Genomic DNA, 19712 nt, shown 5'->3' on the forward strand with positions numbered 1-19712 from the left:
GTCCTGACCTGAGCACTTAGCTTAGGTGTATTTGCTTTTCCTTGTTTCCTTCAGGAAGTTGTAATTGTGAGTTCAGTGTTTTACTGGCTAATGTGTTTAAAATGAGATCACTGATTTCGAGGTCTGCCTATACACAAAGTGTCATTCAAAGTCCCGTCTCGGCTTGACAAATGTCACTTAAACAAAGCATGTAGAATTGGTTATTTTGTTTGGATATTTTTGTATTGCTAAAAACAGTAATAGAGAATGTTTCCAACCTTTTCCACAGTGTGTTTACAACAAAGACGATAAGTCTAAATAACTATTTCACTGAATTTGATTCACTTTATAGTTTCCTTACTGTACGTTCACACCGCCGCCGGCAAGAGCGGCAAAATTCGCTCTCGCTGCCCTGCCACCGACGCCGTAGAAAGATTCGGGGACGCTCTGACGTAGATTAGATTAGAATGCGTGATTTTTAAAAAAAACTTTATTTAAAGGGGCCGCAAAAACCGTAGCTGCAATTGGTCAAAATCATTATTATTTTGAGCAAATGAATTGCATTCCCGCTGAAAAAACAAGCGTTTTTAGTTCAAAGAAGTTCTAGCGTGAAAATGTTGCCTATAAATAGTGTTGCGCGGCTTTTTCTAATCAAACTGACAACACTATGGATGACAAGTCGTACAATAACGGGAAACCCGCAACAGAAATTATGAATTTTTCCTCCATTTTGCTTAGGAACTAATGCGGTCGGAACCAAAGTTTACAGGATTGTGTTCTCTTGTATCCTCTCAGGCGGAGGACTTCTACATTCCGATTGGTTGCCGCTGGTTGCCGCCGAACCGCGTCATAGCTTATTACCATAAAGTTGACTTGATTTCAACTCTTCTCGCCGCTCTTGCCGTCCAAGACGCGCCGCGCCGCCCTCGCCGGAGGTCGCCGCCGGCTCTCATTGAAAATGAATGGCTTCCTGCCACTTTGACGCTCTCGCCGCCGGCGGTGTGAACGCACAGTAACACTGTAAAAAAAAAAAAAAAAATCCTTTTTACACTGTAAAATTTACAGGAGGAAAAACTGGCAGCTGTGTTTGCCAGAAAATTACAGTAAAAAAACACTGTCAATGTTTCCAGGTACAGGGTATATTTTACTTAAGTTATAATGGCTAACAATATGCCTACTTTAACTACCAAAATCTGCCCGTTTACCTTAAAATGTATCGATAACCACCACAAGAATACAGTTGGCACAATAGAAAGCCACATGAATAAATTAGTTAATCGTAAGCACTGGCAGCTTGTTTTGTAAAACATGGGCAATACTGTATTGACGGTGCACAGGGTCATTATACTCAAAGACAAATTACCATCATTGTAACACACGACACTAAAATAATGCAATAAACATTAAATGTAAGCATATGTGCTGTGTAACGGAGGGGTCCTTTAAAAGTCATTTAACTGTTTTCTTTATTTATCGTAAATTATATGGTAATTCATAGTTTATATTTTCAAAAACCATAAATTTGACAGTATTTTATAGTAAAAACACATATAATTTGATGTTAAATCATTTACAGTTTTTCACTGTATATGGTTAGGACCGTAATGTAACTGTTAACTAATGTTTTTGTAATGTTAAAAAACTACATGTTTTTACTGTAGCATTTTTACAGTGTATCTTTCCATGTAATTATCCAGGTTTTTACATGTTTTTTTAATTAAATATTATATTTGTACAACATTTATGTGTAGGTTTTTTCCCTACACATAATAATGAGGTTTTTTCCCTCATTATTATTTATCTTTTATCTTAGTATTTCTATTTAAAAGATCCATATATATATATATATATATATATATATTAGGGGTGTGACGAGACACTTACTCCACGAGACGAGACGAGACACGAGATTGGGTTCACGAGAACGAGACAAGACGAGATTTTTACACAATTTTTAAGAAATCCTCAATGATGAAATATATGAATGGAAAATAGTCTTTTATTCAACTGAAAATCACAAAATGCAAAACAATTTATGTGCATTTTGAAATCAACTTGTGAACTTTGAAAGCAACTTAATGAATGTTATTTTACTTCTATTTTAATGAATTCTATGCAGTAAAGGACATGCAAACACTGCAAAATGTTTTGCTAAAAACTCTACTTCTCCCTGTACGATTTCACATGAGAAATCTAACTCCTTTCCACAAATCGAACATAAAAAAAAAACAGTATAAATAAAATAAATATAAATAACTGAAATAACACTTTAAATGCAAACAGTAAGTGTGTATCCATAATCAAAGTACTGCTCTCTCAAAACTACAAGTTCAAATAGAAACAATTTTTTTTCTTCAAGCATGAAAAAGAGATAAATTAACTAAGATAAGCCTAAGATATGGTCATGTTCTTTTTCAAGAATATAAGCATGTCGACGATTTCTGGCAGCAGTTGAGACCTTTGGGCAGGGCTGCACGATATGAGGAAAAGCTGCGATGTGCGATAACATTGTTTAATATTGCGATGTCGATATGATATGTGAATGTTAGCTATACTGTTCCCATGTCTTAGTGCTTTAATAGGTTCTTTGCGTGATAGGTCAAATGTTTATTACCTGCCTGGTTCATATTACACTATTTTAGCGCGATTTTGGCACGATCCGTTTCGTGGAGACTCGTAAAGTACAACGGGCGTCGGGACGCAAGATTCGATCGTTTCATTTCGTATAGTGTGTCATAGTGGGCGACAACGCGTCTGTGATGCTTCACGACAGAAAGACTAGCATGTTTAATTTTAACGGTCCTCCACGACGGGTTGAGTGTGAGCGAGAGTGAGTGAGTGCGGTTACAGTGAGTGTGCGTGTGTGCACGCGCGAGTGAGCGTGTGTGTGTGCGCGCGAGTGAGCGAGGGACAGTGAGTGTAGTGTGTGTGTGTGCGGAGTGTGTGTGTGATTGGCCCGGCACACAAATGATTTAAAAGTGGCAGGGGCATCTTCAATACAAATTTCACCCTCACGCTCCATCACGCTGACATCACAACAACTCACGAGACAAAGTTTTTTTTTTTTTTTTTTTTTTTAACTCGCGAGACAAAATTTCACCTCGACGAGAAATCTCGTCGCGTTTTAATCTCGCGAGATCTCGTAACACGAGATCTCGTCACACCCCTAATATATATATATATATATATATATATTTATTATTATTATTATTATTATTATTTTTATATATATATATATATATATATATATATATATATATATATATATATATATATATATATATAAACATACATGCATGCATATATACATTCCATTTTCAGAACAAAGTGGAAACATTTCAATAAGTAGTGACATTTAATTTTGTTACATCAAGTAAGAGGTTCACACAGATGTATCTTAATATTTAATGCAAGAATATTTTGGCTCATGTTTAGCCACGAGGGGATCGTTTCATCCCTCTTTATCACATAAATGTGATAGCAAGCTGCGGAATACTTTGTAAACCCTCATCTTTTTAATTTCCTTTGGGACAGCATAGGTTCACCTAGGTGAGATTTTAAATTGGTAAAAGTGTGGGTGGGACCAGATATTATCTTCATTAGGGGAGCATATCCCTAAGGCTCGGAGCTTACTGCCTTTTTTCCAAATGTCCCTCTTAACAATCACTCTTAACTTAATGACTTTGAACTTGTGCATTAGCAATTGATTGTTGTCTTCTGCCAGGCACTCCATAATTGAAGACCTTGTTTGCAATCCTTCATGAATTCTAATGAACAAACTCGGTGTGCTTCCTGTTTCATGCTTCACCTCTCTTGAATACATTGTAGATCGCACTTTCTTCTTCTGTTAATGTCTATTGATTGATCAAGAACTGCCCTTTCATTCATTAAAATAGACCCTCAGGATAATGCTCCTTATTCATGTGTGACATGAAGGTAATTCACTTAACTTTGCATTTTAGTGTAGCTTTTATGCTCTCACAGCCGCAGCATCTGCATCTTTGGAGTTGTTTGCCCTTGTAGCCGTAGCTCTTCTATTTAAAGTGTGCATCCAGAAATGACATGGCCTGGTTGACACCTGACCCTTCTCAGTTGTAACTGAGAGTGGGTCTGGGGAAGGTTCATTCACAGCCCATTTCCAAAGGGGCGTCACCAACGGACATCGCTCAAATGCCTCTGTGCGCAATTGGATAGACCTAAAACCAATCAGAGCGATCGTCATCGTGTAAAGCCCGCCTCAAAGTTTGTGATTGGTGCCTCGATTTGGAAAAATTGGAAATGGGCTTGAATGGGCCAGACGGACTTGCAGAGCAAATCTCAAATTTGCCTGAAGTTCGTCAGGGTCTTCCCAGGCTAGAAATGACCCATACAGTGTGCATCAAAGGCTCATGGGACTTTTTCACCCTTTCTAACATGTGCCACTATTGTATATTATACTAAAAGAGCAAGAGCCAGTAAAAATTCCATTGTACTCATCACATATGGCCTGTAAAATACATTGAAAACTTTTGCCAGATGTGTGGGCTTGACCATGTTTTGTAACCACAACTACTGACAACTGGACTCCAGTGGTCCAAAGACGCATAATAGCAAAGGATGCAGTTTGCTGGCAAGAAAAGGGAATTTGATAACAGAGAATGTTTAAAAATTCAGAAATGTAAGAAAATCCTTTACATTAAAATGCAAAGTATTTGTTTTTATTTAGTTATAGTGTCTGTTTTTACTCTAGCCTACTTATTTTACATTTTTGAAACACATCAGTAATATATTTTTTCCCTAGACAAACATTTGAAAACTTCTACTAAAAGTTTTTTCCCACATTTTACGTCAGCAAAACACAAAACAAAATTTGTGGAAACACAAATGGATGTATGAAAATTATGCAGTGAATATAAAAAATAAATGTAAACAACTGTCTAGCTTTTTCAGTAGAGCACTTCTTTGCATTGATAACAGTTTTGCACACTCTTGGCATTCTCTCAACCAACTTCATGAGCTGGTCTGGAATGCTCTTCCAGTCTTGGACCATGGTGAAGGAATTCTAATATACTGAACACATGTTGCTGTCTTAGTTTTTTTTTTTTTTTTATTTTATTCATGGTCCAACTAAAAATTATTTTATACATTTTTTTTGGAAAGAAATGCACACAAAAGCATTATACATACTTACATTATTATTATTATTTTTTTTTTTTTCATTTTAGCATAAGCTTTAAGGTCATGAGAAACGCATATTCAGTTAGGTGTGTCTAGACATTTTAGACGTACCAGTCGGTACTAAAAAAAAACGTGGTACCAGCATTTCTGCAGAATAGGTAATAGTATCGGGTACCTGCTGATAGACGCTGTCTTCAAACACTCATGTTCGTGTTTGTTTTTTCTCTGAGTGTCAAAGTTTTCTACCTACATGTTTTTACAAGTGTTGAGCATTGCAGCCAATCACAATTATATCTTTTGAGCACACATGAACGCAATGGGCTATCAGAGGTGCTAGTCAGTAAGTTAGTCAGAATCTGCTTAACACCAGTGAAAGCGCACAAGGTTTTGTTCAACGCGAGCTGCACACTTGCAGATCCTTTCATTATAACCAACAAAGTGTAAAAACAATGTAAATAAGAGATTTAGTGTACAACTAAGACTATTTTATCATAACAGGAGTTTTCGCAAGAGTGCAGAATTCAGTGATCTTGTGCTTTAGATATTGACAGCCTTGGTGATTATAAAGGGACGGGTCTTCTCTTTCTGTTTATTACCCATTCACAGTCTGAATGCATGTTTAGTTTTTCATGCTGCTAAGTACACTGCAAAGATTCTGGATTGACAACCATATTTAAATGCACAATTGAATCGGAAACTGATGATAGACAGTGATAACCAATGGATGAAACAAAACGGGACAATATTTTTTTAAAGTACCTAATACAACAGTATTTGCCCTGGTACTGAAATTGGTACAGAGAACCGTGAAATTTAACTATTTGTACTGACTGCTGAAATGTGGGTACCGTGACAACCCTAGTACTGCATACTAAATGCCATGCTAACATGACATCAGTTCAGTGGTTAAACATTTAATAAATAAATAAAATGCTCTTCTCGTTTTTAATGTGTTCCAGGTCGACTTTACGCCATGCAGACAGGAATGAAATTAGATAGCAAAACTCCAGAGTGCCGGAAGTTTCTTGTGAAACTAATGGATCAGTTGGAAACGGTAAGTTAATTCCACAAGATTTTTATACTTTGACTGGTTCTGAGTTCTTTTGTTTGTGTGGCATTAGCAAAACATTTTTAGTGACCTTTTGTACTAAGGCCACTGTATTCTTATCAGTTCAAAAGGCTGAATTTATAGGTCTACTCAAAAGGGGAGCAGGAAGCTGCTGGAAAAAAAAGAAAAAAGTTTATTTTATGCCTAGGCACTGTTATAGACATTTCAGGAACCAATTAGACAAGCGCGGAGACCCTGCAGTCTCCAGTGCTCGCTTTTACTATCGCCTCAGCTCTGTTCATTAAATGTCACAGAAACAGGAAACAACAACCTGTGGAGACCCAGATCCTGGTGGGCACATCCGGTCAAAAGGTCTGAAGCATGAAGTGTACTTCATAGTGAACTCTCTTTTACACCATACAATGAAAAGATAATGCTCTGCTCTTTAATTATGGTCGGAATCACCCATCTGTCATTTAGGGGATTATGTGCATGAGATGTACTTCACAAAGAGTAATACATTGTATGTATCTATTAAACTTAGAACTTTATTATTATCTATTTATAGATTATGCATAAGTTGTGAGCTGAAGTAACCTCATTCTTTTTGTCTGTAGAGAAAGTATTTTGCAGTGCTTTTATAAAATTACACTGGTTTACGAGCCTAACTTTTACCAGTGGTTTCTCAACCCAGTAAATGGCTCACAGGTCTGTTCTTGGGGAAAAAAGTCTAAATGCATATAATAAAATCCCTAACTAAATATATAATTGTGCATAGTTGGATAGCAAGATGAGTAGGCTTATATAGAGGTAAAACAGTAAGTGAAATCTTTGTTGTTTATGCAACATCCAGGCAAATTCACCTGTCAACTAGTAGAAGCTACTGCTAGACAAATTAGGTAGATGACAACATGGACAGGTTGTAATATGCCCTCACCCTTGAAAAACAATGAACAAAGGTAAAAGAAAACATGACCCAGACTACAATAAATATGGGTAAACTTGTGACGGAGGTAAACATGATTTGTGCTGACCAATGTTTTGTACAGTCAATTATGGGCTGCCTAAACCGGAAACTTTTCTGAACCACTTATTTAAATGACTCGTATGTCAGCAAAAAAAAAATTTGTGCAAGATGTAGGATCTATAGCTTTTCGCTAGTCATAGACTTGCACTGAGAAGCAGAATGCGTGTGATAAGGTTCACTTCACCTATATCTTGCTCTCGTTCTAAATATCAGCAAGTCTCTTGGCCAAAAAACACATAGAACCTTCTCCGTTTTTCTTAACAGAACAAGCTTCCTTTTAGTAACCGTTAAAATGACTCCAGTGTTCCTTTTTTTCCAAGGGGATTTTGAGTGAACCCCATGGAATCGGTGTGCATAGACAAGATCTAGTTTCAAGGCTTTGATTTAGTGTGCAGAAAAGCATCCAATCTCGCTTTCTCTCTCTGTAGTGTTTTTGCACGCTTCCTTCCGACTTATGTTTTTATATTCTTCTACGATATAGTACAAGTAATGTACTGTGCCTTCACTGTGCTTTTTCACGGAATAGGTGAAAATTTCATTAAAATGTGAACAGTGAGTCCATTCAGGCGCCCAGGTTCCACCTGTTGAAATGTAACCAGTCGTATTTGCTTTACTGATTTTACAAGGAAACCTGACGCTCTCTAGCAGACTGTAACATCACGGAGAGGAAGGCAGAGCCTGACTGGCTGAAGCTTTGGCGTTTGGGTGCTGGCCATTCCAAACCTCTAAGTAAAAGACCGGGTCACAGGCGTCTATGTGTTGCATGGTTTGCTGAGATCAGGATTAAGGCTGAAAATGTGCTGAAACTTGCAATTCCATTTGATTTTGCAATGAAGTTTAATTTTTAATACAGGACCACCTCAAACATTTATTCTATTTATGTTATCATAGTGTACAATTTATTTTAAATGAAGCTACAGCACATTTATTGTCAATGAACCAACATGGAGAGGGATGATGCCCATGAAGACTTGAAGTCTTGTTGAAAACTCAGGCCAGGAAAACAATGGATATTTTTGGATTTGTGCTGTCTCAGTATTATTAGAAGTGAGGATAATCATGAGCCTACATTAGTCCATGCAGTGTCATTGTCTGTTACATTATAACAGTTTTCTGTGAATTATGAGGCGACAAATTCATTCGCCTGCTGTCGCTGATCATAATAATAATAGCTGGGTGAATGAGTCCACTAATTGCGTGTGGGCAACTCTCCAGAGGGACCCTCTTTTGCAACAAAATTTTAATTACACTAGGCTTCTGGAGTGGAATCAAAGTGGCTGATGCTTCTCAGGAATGATTGAGTCATACTATGGAAACCAGGGCTTTAGAGAGTAATCATCTAGAATCTGTCATAAATGGTGCAGTAAACACTCTTTACAGTACTGCCCATGCTAAAACATGCTAATATGACCACATTTGCATGGCACTTTAGGTTGTATTAGTGCTGCACATGGAAAACTAACTTTTGAGTGGTTCTTTGTGTTTCAGATGAAGAAGGAGCTCAGCGACAACGAATCCATCTCACAGGAAATAGTTGGCAATGCCCATGTTGAGAATTACGCTATAAAAATGTTCCTTTATGCAGACAGTGAAGATCGATCAGGACATTTCCACAAGTAAGTCAAGGTCCAGGTTGGATTAGTTGGCATTACACATCCCCAGAATATTTAGACAGATTTCTTTCGCTGTTTAAATGCACACACCTTAATTACAGTTTCCTTTCACCGAACCGTGACACAAAATAATCCCGCTGTCACTATTGCACATACAGGGAGTGAGTAGCAGGCTAAAATTAGCAACAAAGCTGGCTCTGTACTGGGCGGTTGCCTGGGAGTGAGACGGCATGGATTAGCCAGGTGTTGCGTTACAGGTCACAGCAGTATAATGAAGCTGTTGTGGACAGTGACGTCATAGGCAGTGTAGTGCTGGTAAAGGGTCCAAGAGCTGAATACCTGGCAGTGACTCAGGCCTCAGGTCATATGGACTGGCACTACCCAAGGTATTTTAAGTGATTATTAGTTTTGTTGTGGCTAGATAAACCTGAGTACACTTCTGAACAGTAACTAGGGCTGGGCGATATGGCCTAAACAAAAAAAAAAATCCCCGATTTTTTTTTCCTCAAAAAATCTGATATAAGATTTAAATCGATTTTTTTTTTTTTTTTTTTTTTTTCCTACTTAAAAGAAATCTGCAGATGACTAAGCAATTGTTCAAAACAAGTTTTAACTTTATTTTGTTTTGAATTTCCCTTCTGGGATTTGATCTGGATTTCCCCCTTGGGGTTAAAGTGTAATCAGAAACAACAAGCCAGAAAGACAAGATGGCAGGCCCTGCCTTTGTAAACAGTGAAAATGTAACATAACATAACGTAACAAAACATAAAATGGGTGGATTGGGATTGGGGGGGGGGTGTAAAAAACAAAGCAAAAAATATCACAATATTGTGATTGTCAAAACATTTGGTAACTAAACAGAAGCTAATTAAGTTTAGTGACAACACAATGGTTACATGGTACAATGACTACTGTTTTTATTATTGCTTGACACATTTCACAATTTCAGTTCAGTTCAATTCTTGTGATTTGATTCTGATCTTGATTCAATATCGATTGCTTTGGATAAATATTAGGTACAGTAGATGCATGAATTTTTCTCCAAAAAAAAAAAAAATCTCACCTAATGCTGTAAACATACAGAGCCTTGTCAGCTGATATTATTATTAAAGGTTAAAAATAACATCTCAAATTAAATATAATGCGTTTTTTATAATTACAACATTATAATAGTTTAATGATATAGGTAAAAATATAATAAATATGTAATATAGTTATCATAATTAGCAAAATACTCCTCTATAGCATTTTTTTCCAAGTAACCAACTAACGTGCTATAAATGGCTTTCCTGGTGTAAATGTAACGTTACGTGACCTATTGTTATCCAGCTGTTTTATGGACCTCTTTCCGCGGTTGAAAAACACTGATTGTTTGCCATGAGCCAAGAATGGGAGATCATTGCGTTCATGCCAAATTCTAGGATTGATTATTGTAAATGAGAATCATATTTAGGTCATGACTGTCAGTTCTTTGTGAACAAAATCTGATGTAAAAGTCTTGTTTACATCAAACCCACTGTAATGCTTGAATGCGGATATGTCCACATCACCATCTCAACATAACAGTAAAATAACGCAAATTATTGCCCATGCATCTTCCCCGCTGCCATAGCAGTTCAAATTATATAAAACTATGTTTGCATAGCGTTCTTCTTAAAATGTTATGCATTTATCCCAATGTGACGTGTTTTTTTTTATTCTGTTAACACAAATTTTGTTTTTCATCATTTTAAAATATATTTTGTTTTTTTCCTCCATTTGTTTGCACACATGAAGTAGCCTATCAGTAACCTAAATTGATATTATAATATATTTATGTTTTGATAGTGTATGACAAGTTTTGGCAATAAAATAAAACGCTAATTATCTTACTTGCAGATCATCTGTATCTGCATCCACTAATATACTGACTAGCAGTAGGATTATATAAAACATGCAAAATTAAAAGTATACAAGTATCTCAAATTACTAAATATTTTTTTTACTTTAAATACTCAAGTACATTAAAAATCAAGTACTTTTACTTGAGTAAAGTTGAAAAAGGAGTACTTAATACTTTTACTGGAGTAATATTTTAATAGAGTATTTGTACTTTTACTCAAAGTACATGATGTGTACTTTGTCCCCCACTTCCTAGAAGTAATAAAATCTCAGAGAAATAGACTTCAGGAAGGATGTTGTTGTAGACGTAAGAACCTCTATATTCATTGCTAACAAAGTCTTATGTTGATGCAACATTCCCTCTAAGGTCTCAAAATACATTCTGAAATGGATCAACTTTGGCATTTCATGCCACATTTGCCCTTACGTTCTTTGGCCTCTTCCTGCTGATGAGGTTTAGAGTGGAGATCAGTCTTACCATAGGAAGCTGTCAGACCTGCATGCACTCCCTGTCCAGAGGCCACTTTTCAGGATGTATTCACATACTCAGGGTTTGTTCAAACAGTGCAAAAGGTGAATCATTGTGTACTTTATGGTATTACTAATAAAAGGTACTGCAGTTCACGACATTTATCCTCATTCTGGAAAAACAATGCTGGGATTGTCAGCAAGTTACTTGCAAAGTTTTCTTGTACATGAATGTACAATCCTAACCCTAAAGGTTTTATTCTAAAGAGAGAATGAGGTTTTTCTCAGAGTGACCAAAGCAGCATGCCTGAATATGTAAATGTCCTGATAGAGTTTGACTACAGCAGAAGTGTGACTATGATTAATCTGTCCCAGGATGGTGATAGGGAGGGAGCTTGACTTTTGGGGTCATTGCATAAGTGTTCATAGGAAATTAAAAAAAACACCAAACTAAACCTTGTCTTTGGTAATTGACATTTGAGCAAGAAAGCTACCTTTTGGGTCTGTGGCAAAAAGCAATGCAAATGACATCAATGCATGTTTAATGGTACCATGTGTAAACATGCAGTATAAATCCACATTTGGAAAGAGAAAACTAAAATGGTAAAAGAAAATGGTTTATGTGATTACAAGAAGTGAACTGTCTCTTTATTTTTTTATTTTTAGTTCAAAGGTTCTTGAGTTCTCAGAAAAATAACTCTGTTCTTTATTCTGTATTTTGGTATGACTAATTTGTTTTTCAAATGTATCTCTGCTCATTTAAGTCTGAATATATCTTATTAAAATGTATAGATATTGTTATTGATCTAAATGCATTATTGCTGTGTAGCAGGTAACTTTTCAACATTTATCTCAGAAATAAATTTTAAACAAATTATTTGTTGGTCAAATGATAATCCTAGAGTAATGTTTGCTGTAAATTCAGCTTTGCCATCACAGAAATTGATTACATTTTAAAACATTAAAATAGAAAATCGTTATTTTAAAATGTAAAAATTGAGCAATTTACAGAACCTTACAGACCACTTACTTTTGAACGGTAATGTGTGTTATATCCAGATGTTCTTTGTTTCACACATCTATTTTATGAGACATGCAACTGGCTTAATTTTAGTGAAAAGAAGTACTAACTAAATGACTGCATTGCTGTGTTAACAGTTTAATTTTTGTTTTGATCACAGGAATATGATCAAGTCCTTCTACACCTCAAGTCTTCTGTTTGATGTGTTGAGTGTCTTTGGCGAATTATCAGAAGAGGTTAGTCACTGAGTCTTTTCGTCTCATACATTGTCAACCGAGTAGGTCTATATTTTGACGCCAAGGCTAATATGACAAAGTTTTGTGTTGAAGGGACATAAATATGGGCCTGAGATGTGTTTCTTGACACAGTCCCCCTGTTTCTGATGGCACAGACACAAGCCCGCCTAATTTAATGGAACGTGAAAACGTCTAATGGAATCAGATACGTCATTAGAGCCATGTTCTCGTGTTCAAATCCGAAAACTGCTATGAAAACATGAAAACGTGGAAATTAATGGGAAACTATAAAAGTGAGCCCAAGGACTGACAACGCCTCACCAGTCTCAATGTACACAGAGGTTTTGAGAGGCCAGTTCTTGGCAAATTTGTGCCCGGAAAGTGTTGCTAATCCACCAGTTGAATCTGTGTATTTCCAGTGTGCCTATTAGACCATCCCTACTGGTCGCCATGGCCGCAGATGTCTCTTTTATACAGAGGGGAAGTGACCTGTGTCCGAAGATGGACAATGTTTCATTGAATGTTCTTCGCTCCCTAAGGGCCAGACATTTTCCTACTGTAGAGAGCTCATTGGACTGACTGTTTCAACAATGAGCTCTCAGAATCACCCTCCATTACTGTGCTGTTTCTCTCTGACAATGCCACAAGGAGTTGTGCCATATTAAATTACATGAGGAAAGGGAACTTTTTAGTGCTAGACTTAACAGGACTCAGTACTAATGTATGTAAAAGTAGAAGTTGAGATGTGAAAGGGCTTCAAGAGTCTGCAAAACCCTTTTAATGGATGTGAGTTGGTGGTGTAATTACAGGTTTCAGCACACTTCAGAGTGATGAAAATAAACCAGATACATATATTCTAAATGTGTGTGTGTGCATATATATATATACAAATACCATTCAGCCGCTCTTTAATGTGGTGTGACAGATACATTACTATTGATAATTATAAGCCGAAATGTTTTTTGAGCACCAAATCAGCATATTAGAATGATTTCTGAAAAATCATGTGACATTGAAGACTGTCAACTTCATTACATTGAAGCCTGGAGTAATGATGCATTTCATTCATCAATTCATTTTAAATTTGTTAAAATAGAAAGCAGTTATTTTAAATTGCAATAATATTTCACAGTATTGATGTTTTACTGTATTTTTGATTAAATAGAAAAGTTATTTTAAATTGTAATATTTCACAGTATTACTGTTTTTGAGCAAATAAAGAGCTTAAGAGACTTCTTTCAAAAAACATGTTTCCGGTACTTTACATTATGTACATTTACTTTATGTTCTTAGGAAAGGGGCCCCTTTACATATAATTCAGTAATATTATTGATTTGACTGCACTGACACTACTGGATGAGAACAAAACTGCTTTATAGCTGATTTGACTTTGTTTCATAATTTGTTTTATAAAATGAACTGAATCAACACTGAACTGACTTAAGCTGAATAATGACACTAATATCTTTTTAGAGCTGCTTTACAGCAGAATTGAATTCTATTTGCATTACTGATTATGTTATTTTTCTTGTCATCACTGTAAAGTTGCTTTGAATCAATCTGTATTGTATAAAGCACTATATAAATAAAAGTGACCTTGACTTTACAAGGGAGTGTCATTAGGTCATTTTTGACATCAAAAAGTTTGAAAACCGCTGGTTTGGTTTTGGTAATAAATATTGGTGACTTAACATTGCGTAAGCCATTCAAGGAATTTTACCTTTGCAACGCTTAACTGACATCAGATCCCTTTTAATGCACCGCTTCTCATGTCTTATTGCTGTATTTATTATAAATAAATCAGATCTGCTCCTTTTTCGCCTATTGTTTTGCAGAGAAAGTTCATTAATTGAGCATTTCTTCTGATTGACTCTCCCTTTTTCCACTACTTTTCAGAACATCCAACACAGGAAGTATGCAAAGTGGAAGGCAGCCTACATCCACAACTGCCTAAAGAATGGCGAGACTCCGCAGCCCGGTCCTATTGGAATGGAGGGGGAAGCATATGGTAGGTGCTGATATTATATCTGCTCCCCCAGAATGACCCTGTGACTCCCATTAACAAAATACACACCAGATGGGGGGGCTTTCCTTCAGGATTACTGAGGGGCTTTCTCCATGTGAGTTTGTTGTTTCTGAGTCAGTAAATGTTAGAACATTGTGTGCCTTATCAAAGTTGTGAAGAACACAGGAGATGACTGGTTCGCCCAGTGACCCTCCCCCTGCGAGTCAGCACAGGCTGTTATTTATGTAGTGATTATTTTAACAATCTGGAGATCAGGGTTGCCACCCCTTTTAATAGTGTGAAAATTATTCACTGTTGAGTAGCCTAACTATTTTACAGTCAAGGATAGTCATTAGGAAGGAAAGGGCTGCAGCATCACGTCAAGTTAGGGTTACATAGAGTGAATTCAGACTGAGTCAGAGTTTAAATTTGTCTTTAAAAATGTAATCTCAAATAAATGTAATACAGTACCAGCCAAACAGATTACAGCTTGCCGGATAGAGAAAGTACTTAATAAAAAAGTAATTAATAAATAGGTGCAGTCTCTGGTGTTGTCTGAAGCTTAATCACCTTCTAACTGAAGTAGTTTGATGTCAGAAGTACCTCAGTGGGTTTATAGGAGGACTGGAAAAAGAATGACAAATAGTAATAGGAAGTTGCACTGTTGTGGCGGCAATTAATGTCTCTGTAAACTGTCTTTCTCTTTTTCTGACAGAATAGAATGAATGTATAACCGTTCAGCATAATTGTGCATCTCGTGCAGCGTATGTAGTTATGGATTGCCTGTAGCCAGTGTTTATGACATTACATTCAACAAAAAAAGATGTTAGAGTAATGTAATCGATTCACAGAACACAAATAGTTTAATTATTGTTTAATAAGTTGCTTATGTTCTGCTATAAAAAATTGGAATTGTTAATTCATTCATTTTGTATTGAGTTACACAAGCAAAAGGTTTGGATTTGGACATTTGGAAAGGAAAAGGACATTTCATCCTCCTAAAGAAAGTGTTTACACAATAGCAATACTAAACCCATTTCCTCTTGAAACTTTATTTAAATAAATGATCACCAGACGTAGAAAACCATGGCCGTGCCAATGGCATATAGCAGGGCTATTCAACTTCATCAAGAAGTGGGCCAAATGATACATTCATCGGGGAAGGCCCGAGCGAGAATATTTTGTGAATGAAATCAGCAGAGCACAGTTATGTTATTATATATTTGTTCATTTAAAAAATAAAAGAGAGTTTTTATAGGTTTTTTTAAAAAACATTTTGTATTATTCTTAAGAAAGATTCCTACCTAGGAGGAAATTCAGAAAAAATGCAGTAAACTTGTTTTCATAATTTTTCCATAAAGATAATAAATCAGACTGATACTAGAGCTGTGTGTCTATTCTATAGTGCCTTTTCACATTGTTCTTTTTCTGTTTTGCTATGGTTTCATTGCATAATAAACACACAGGTTGAGAGTTAATTGTATTCATTAATGTGAATGAGTAATTTTCATTCTTCATACTTGGAACTGCTGGTTTTTGTCTTTTTTCAGTTTGGATGATTCAGTGACTGTAAGACTTAACTGGTTTTAAAACTGAATTATTGACAGATGACACACATGCTCTCCACAGAGCGCATGCAGTGACACATTTTCACATCAAGCAAAGAAGTTTCGGAGAAATAGAGTGAAACAAAAAACTACCAATCTCAAGAGAGCCACTGAACTTTTTAAGCAGGTCGAATTCAAGTTCAGTAGGCCTGGGATATAGCATATTTATTAAGTAGAATATGCTAATTTAAATATTATGAGTCCAGACATTTGTGAACACCTTTTGCAGTTAGGCTAAATTTTGAACCTCTTAGTCACCAACTATATTGTTGCGGGATCATGGTAAAAGCGTATCTTGTTTAGAGATGATGTGAAAGATGTGAACGTTTGACTGCATGATAATGTATTAAAGAAGGTTGTTGAAAATAATTTTTCTCCTTCATGTGCAGGTCAAAGTAGTGTTTGGCGGTGGGGGTTTAGTTAGATCACTTTTCTCTTCACATCTGCTGGGCGTGCTGCTTTTGACCTGACCTGCTCATGTCAGAGATGAAGTCATCTGTAGACTGAGCCGTTTGGGACGCACGCATGCACCGTATGTTTCTGTAGTATGTGACATACTCTTATAAAGTCTGTATCAGAACAGTTTTTAATTCTGCTTATTTTTAACTGTTGTTAAAGCTCATGTAACAAATGTTTTCTTCATGTTATACTGATATTTAAATTTGAATTCTTTAGCTTTACATCTAGCAGCTGGGCCCCTCTTGTTATGTAGTGACCTCATGTTTGGTTATTCCCACTGATGTGCAGCATTGCCAAGACAAAATTGTTACATGATAGCATGCTTTTTGCCTTGCGGAGATTAAGAACCTTATCACAGTATTTGTCTCGTTCCATGTGTCCGTCAAATTGCCTTTTCCAAGGAGGTCCCCTATAAAACCTATTATAACAATATGCCAAAATGTTTATGTGCTGTATAACGAACACCAGACCTTGTTTGAGGTCAGACCTGCATTGGGTCAGCTGATAAACTGTTCGTTTTCTGTTGTCCTCAGCAGTTAATCATGTTCTTCCTGTGCATGTGGGATCCCAGAATGACAACTAACACATTCAGGGCATCTTATCCACCTTATTTTTCATAGCAGAAGTGAGCTGTTTTCTGTGAATGTGCAAGAATTCCAATTCATATCGATTCGATTGGTAAATAACTAGAAGAATTATAAAGTGCAGGAAGCGGTAAAACTATTTGTGCTACAAACCAGTGTGTTTATGATTATGATAATAAATTAAAATATGATAACAAATAACAGTTTGCAATATCAAACAGTATAACAGACTGTTCTTCTATAGCTAAAATATCAGGAAGCGGATGACACCGGAAGCCTTGCGCATTCAATACAATTGGCTGCAGTCGCTCTTACATCAAAAATATGGTGCATTTCAACATATCATGAAAGCAGATGGAAATTTGCTATTATAGAGGATATAAAAATGTGTTATTTCCACTAGCAAAGAAAATTGCTACTTTTTTTTCCGATTACATGGGGTAAGTGGTTTAATATTTCATGTTAACATTTAATTTGTTCAGTTTTACTGTTAAAGGGAGAATGTGAGTTCAAAACAAGATTTGGTAACACTTAAAGCCTTTATGTATAATGTATTATAAAGGTATTCATAATGTGTGTTTTAATGCATTATATCTTATAAATAATTGTAACTAAAGTTAAAATGCATTATAGTATATTGCAGATTTATTGTTGCAGTTGAAATTGGTGGTTTGTCATGTTTTTAGTGGATTATACTTTTTAAAGGTGTAACAATGTATAGATAAGTATTATAATGGTTACAATTATTCATGCGACTATAGTAAAAAGCTAAAGTAAAGTGTAAAAAAAAAAAAAAAAAAGGAGGGCTGAGTAAAAATTAATTTTTGTGGTTATCAAAATTATGCCACAACAGCTGCTTGAACTTAACTTGTGTTTGAATGTGGAATATTCCTTTAAGAGCCATACTAGTGGTATTGTCTCCTCGCCGAGTTTGGCTTTCCAACTTACGGGAATATATGCACGGCAAGCACGCCCCGGGGCATGGGAAAAAGGCTTATTTGAAGGAAAGAAAACTGATCTGTAACAACTTTCTCAATTAGTATACTATTCCTAAGACTCATCTACAGTGTTTATACCAGTAGCTGTTCGTTTCCTGGAGCAGGCTTTGCACCCGTGCCATGACTCCATGGAAAGTAAAGGTCTCTTTACTGTAGCCCAGTTGAGAAACTAAGGTCAAACAGAAATGGGCTCCAATGTCAGGGCAAGTACAGCTTGGAAAAAATTAGACGTTTAAAAAGTCAGTGAACAACATCCTGTAGACATGCTGAAATCATTGTCTAAATGTCTCTTTTGTAGTTTTCAGGTAGTTATCTGTGGATTGCTCTATTTAAATTGTTTTGCATTAAGTAGATTATATAGCCAAGGTTGAACTAAATTGAGACAAATGCAACAGGCATGACCATATGCATACTTGTACAGTATGATTATGTATAACATTTTAACTTTATGTAGCATGACTGATTGCAAAACGTGATTTGGACATGCTGCAAATTTAATTTTTCCTTATAATGAACCCCTTTTTGAACGAAATCACCCATAACTTCTGATTGCTGCTAGTTTTTATTATGACAGCATCTTCTCCCATTGCAATGTTGCATGCATGTTACAGTTCTACAAATGACTTTTCTCTCATATTAAAACAATTCCATCTGTTCACAATTTATCCATTCCCTCCCTGTCACTAATTAGCACAGAATACATTTTTATTTTAAGTGTAATTTAGGTCACAATTTTTGGCCAGCTGCAGTAGAGTTCGGTTGAGCACACCCTTTGAAATATTTCATAATTCGGCTATCAGCGCAGATCAATAATAAATAAAGAGGCATATTGGCAGAGAGAGCTTCTCTTAAGCCTCATGTTGACTTTTACAAATCCATCGTGTGCTAGAGCCAATGTTGGTTCCCCCTCCATCACCTTCCTGCTTAAAAACAAAGGCCTTTCGGAGTTTGCAATGTTTTCATTAGTGAGACCTTTAATAGAGTTTTGAAATTAAGTTTAACAGATCGATCTTTTTAATGCACTGGGTAGTGAAAGGTAGGATCTATGCACATCGATCCAGCAACAACTACTCACAAAATAAATCCGCTTATTTACTGTATCATTTTTGTCATTGATTACAGTCTTTCTTTTTCTTTTTAAACAGCCTTTTCTTTTGTGCTGATTTGTTAGACCGCAATCGACCTTTAGTCCAGGTCCATAGGGCTCAACAATCTGTTTAAAGAAGAGCAGGTGTTTGGTTGAATTATATGTGGATTGCTCACACAGACAAAATGAACATTTATTTCTGTTCTGTGCAGTTATACATGGTATTTATTCCCCCCATTGCTCTTAGGAAAAGCATGACATTCAGGTGTTCAGAATGCTCTCCAGAACCACAGCTTGTTTATGCATAGCTCGGCTCGTCATCCAGCCCTTCTGTGTGGATTATTGCTCTTAAGAACAGAAGGGATGGCTTTTTGTGGTGCTATCATTCTGTAATCACAACCTCTCTTTTCACTATAGCAGTACAAAGCTATCTTGAGTATAGACTTTCATGGTCATAGTCTGCCAGCTTATGGCCTTATTCACAATTCCTCATCCGCCTGCAGCATCGCTCGGAGAACACAACTTTTCTCCAGGATTGACCA

General features: G+C 36.2%; 1 protein-coding gene across 1 annotated transcript in view; it reads left to right on the forward strand.

Moving 5' to 3' along the window:
• vta1 (vesicle (multivesicular body) trafficking 1) overlaps positions 1-19712 on the forward strand; it is a 38900-nt gene that overhangs the window by 9392 nt on the left and 9796 nt on the right. The window contains exons 2-5 of the mRNA XM_084090529.1: positions 6096-6190; positions 8700-8827; positions 12355-12430; positions 14327-14438. Coding sequence (XP_083946655.1) covers positions 6096-6190; positions 8700-8827; positions 12355-12430; positions 14327-14438 — 411 coding nt within the window. The remainder of the gene's footprint in view (positions 1-6095; positions 6191-8699; positions 8828-12354; positions 12431-14326; positions 14439-19712) is intronic.

This window comes from Abramis brama (assembly GCF_963993115.1).
Source record: "Abramis brama genome assembly, chromosome: 18".
NCBI lineage: Eukaryota > Metazoa > Chordata > Actinopteri > Cypriniformes > Leuciscidae > Abramis > Abramis brama.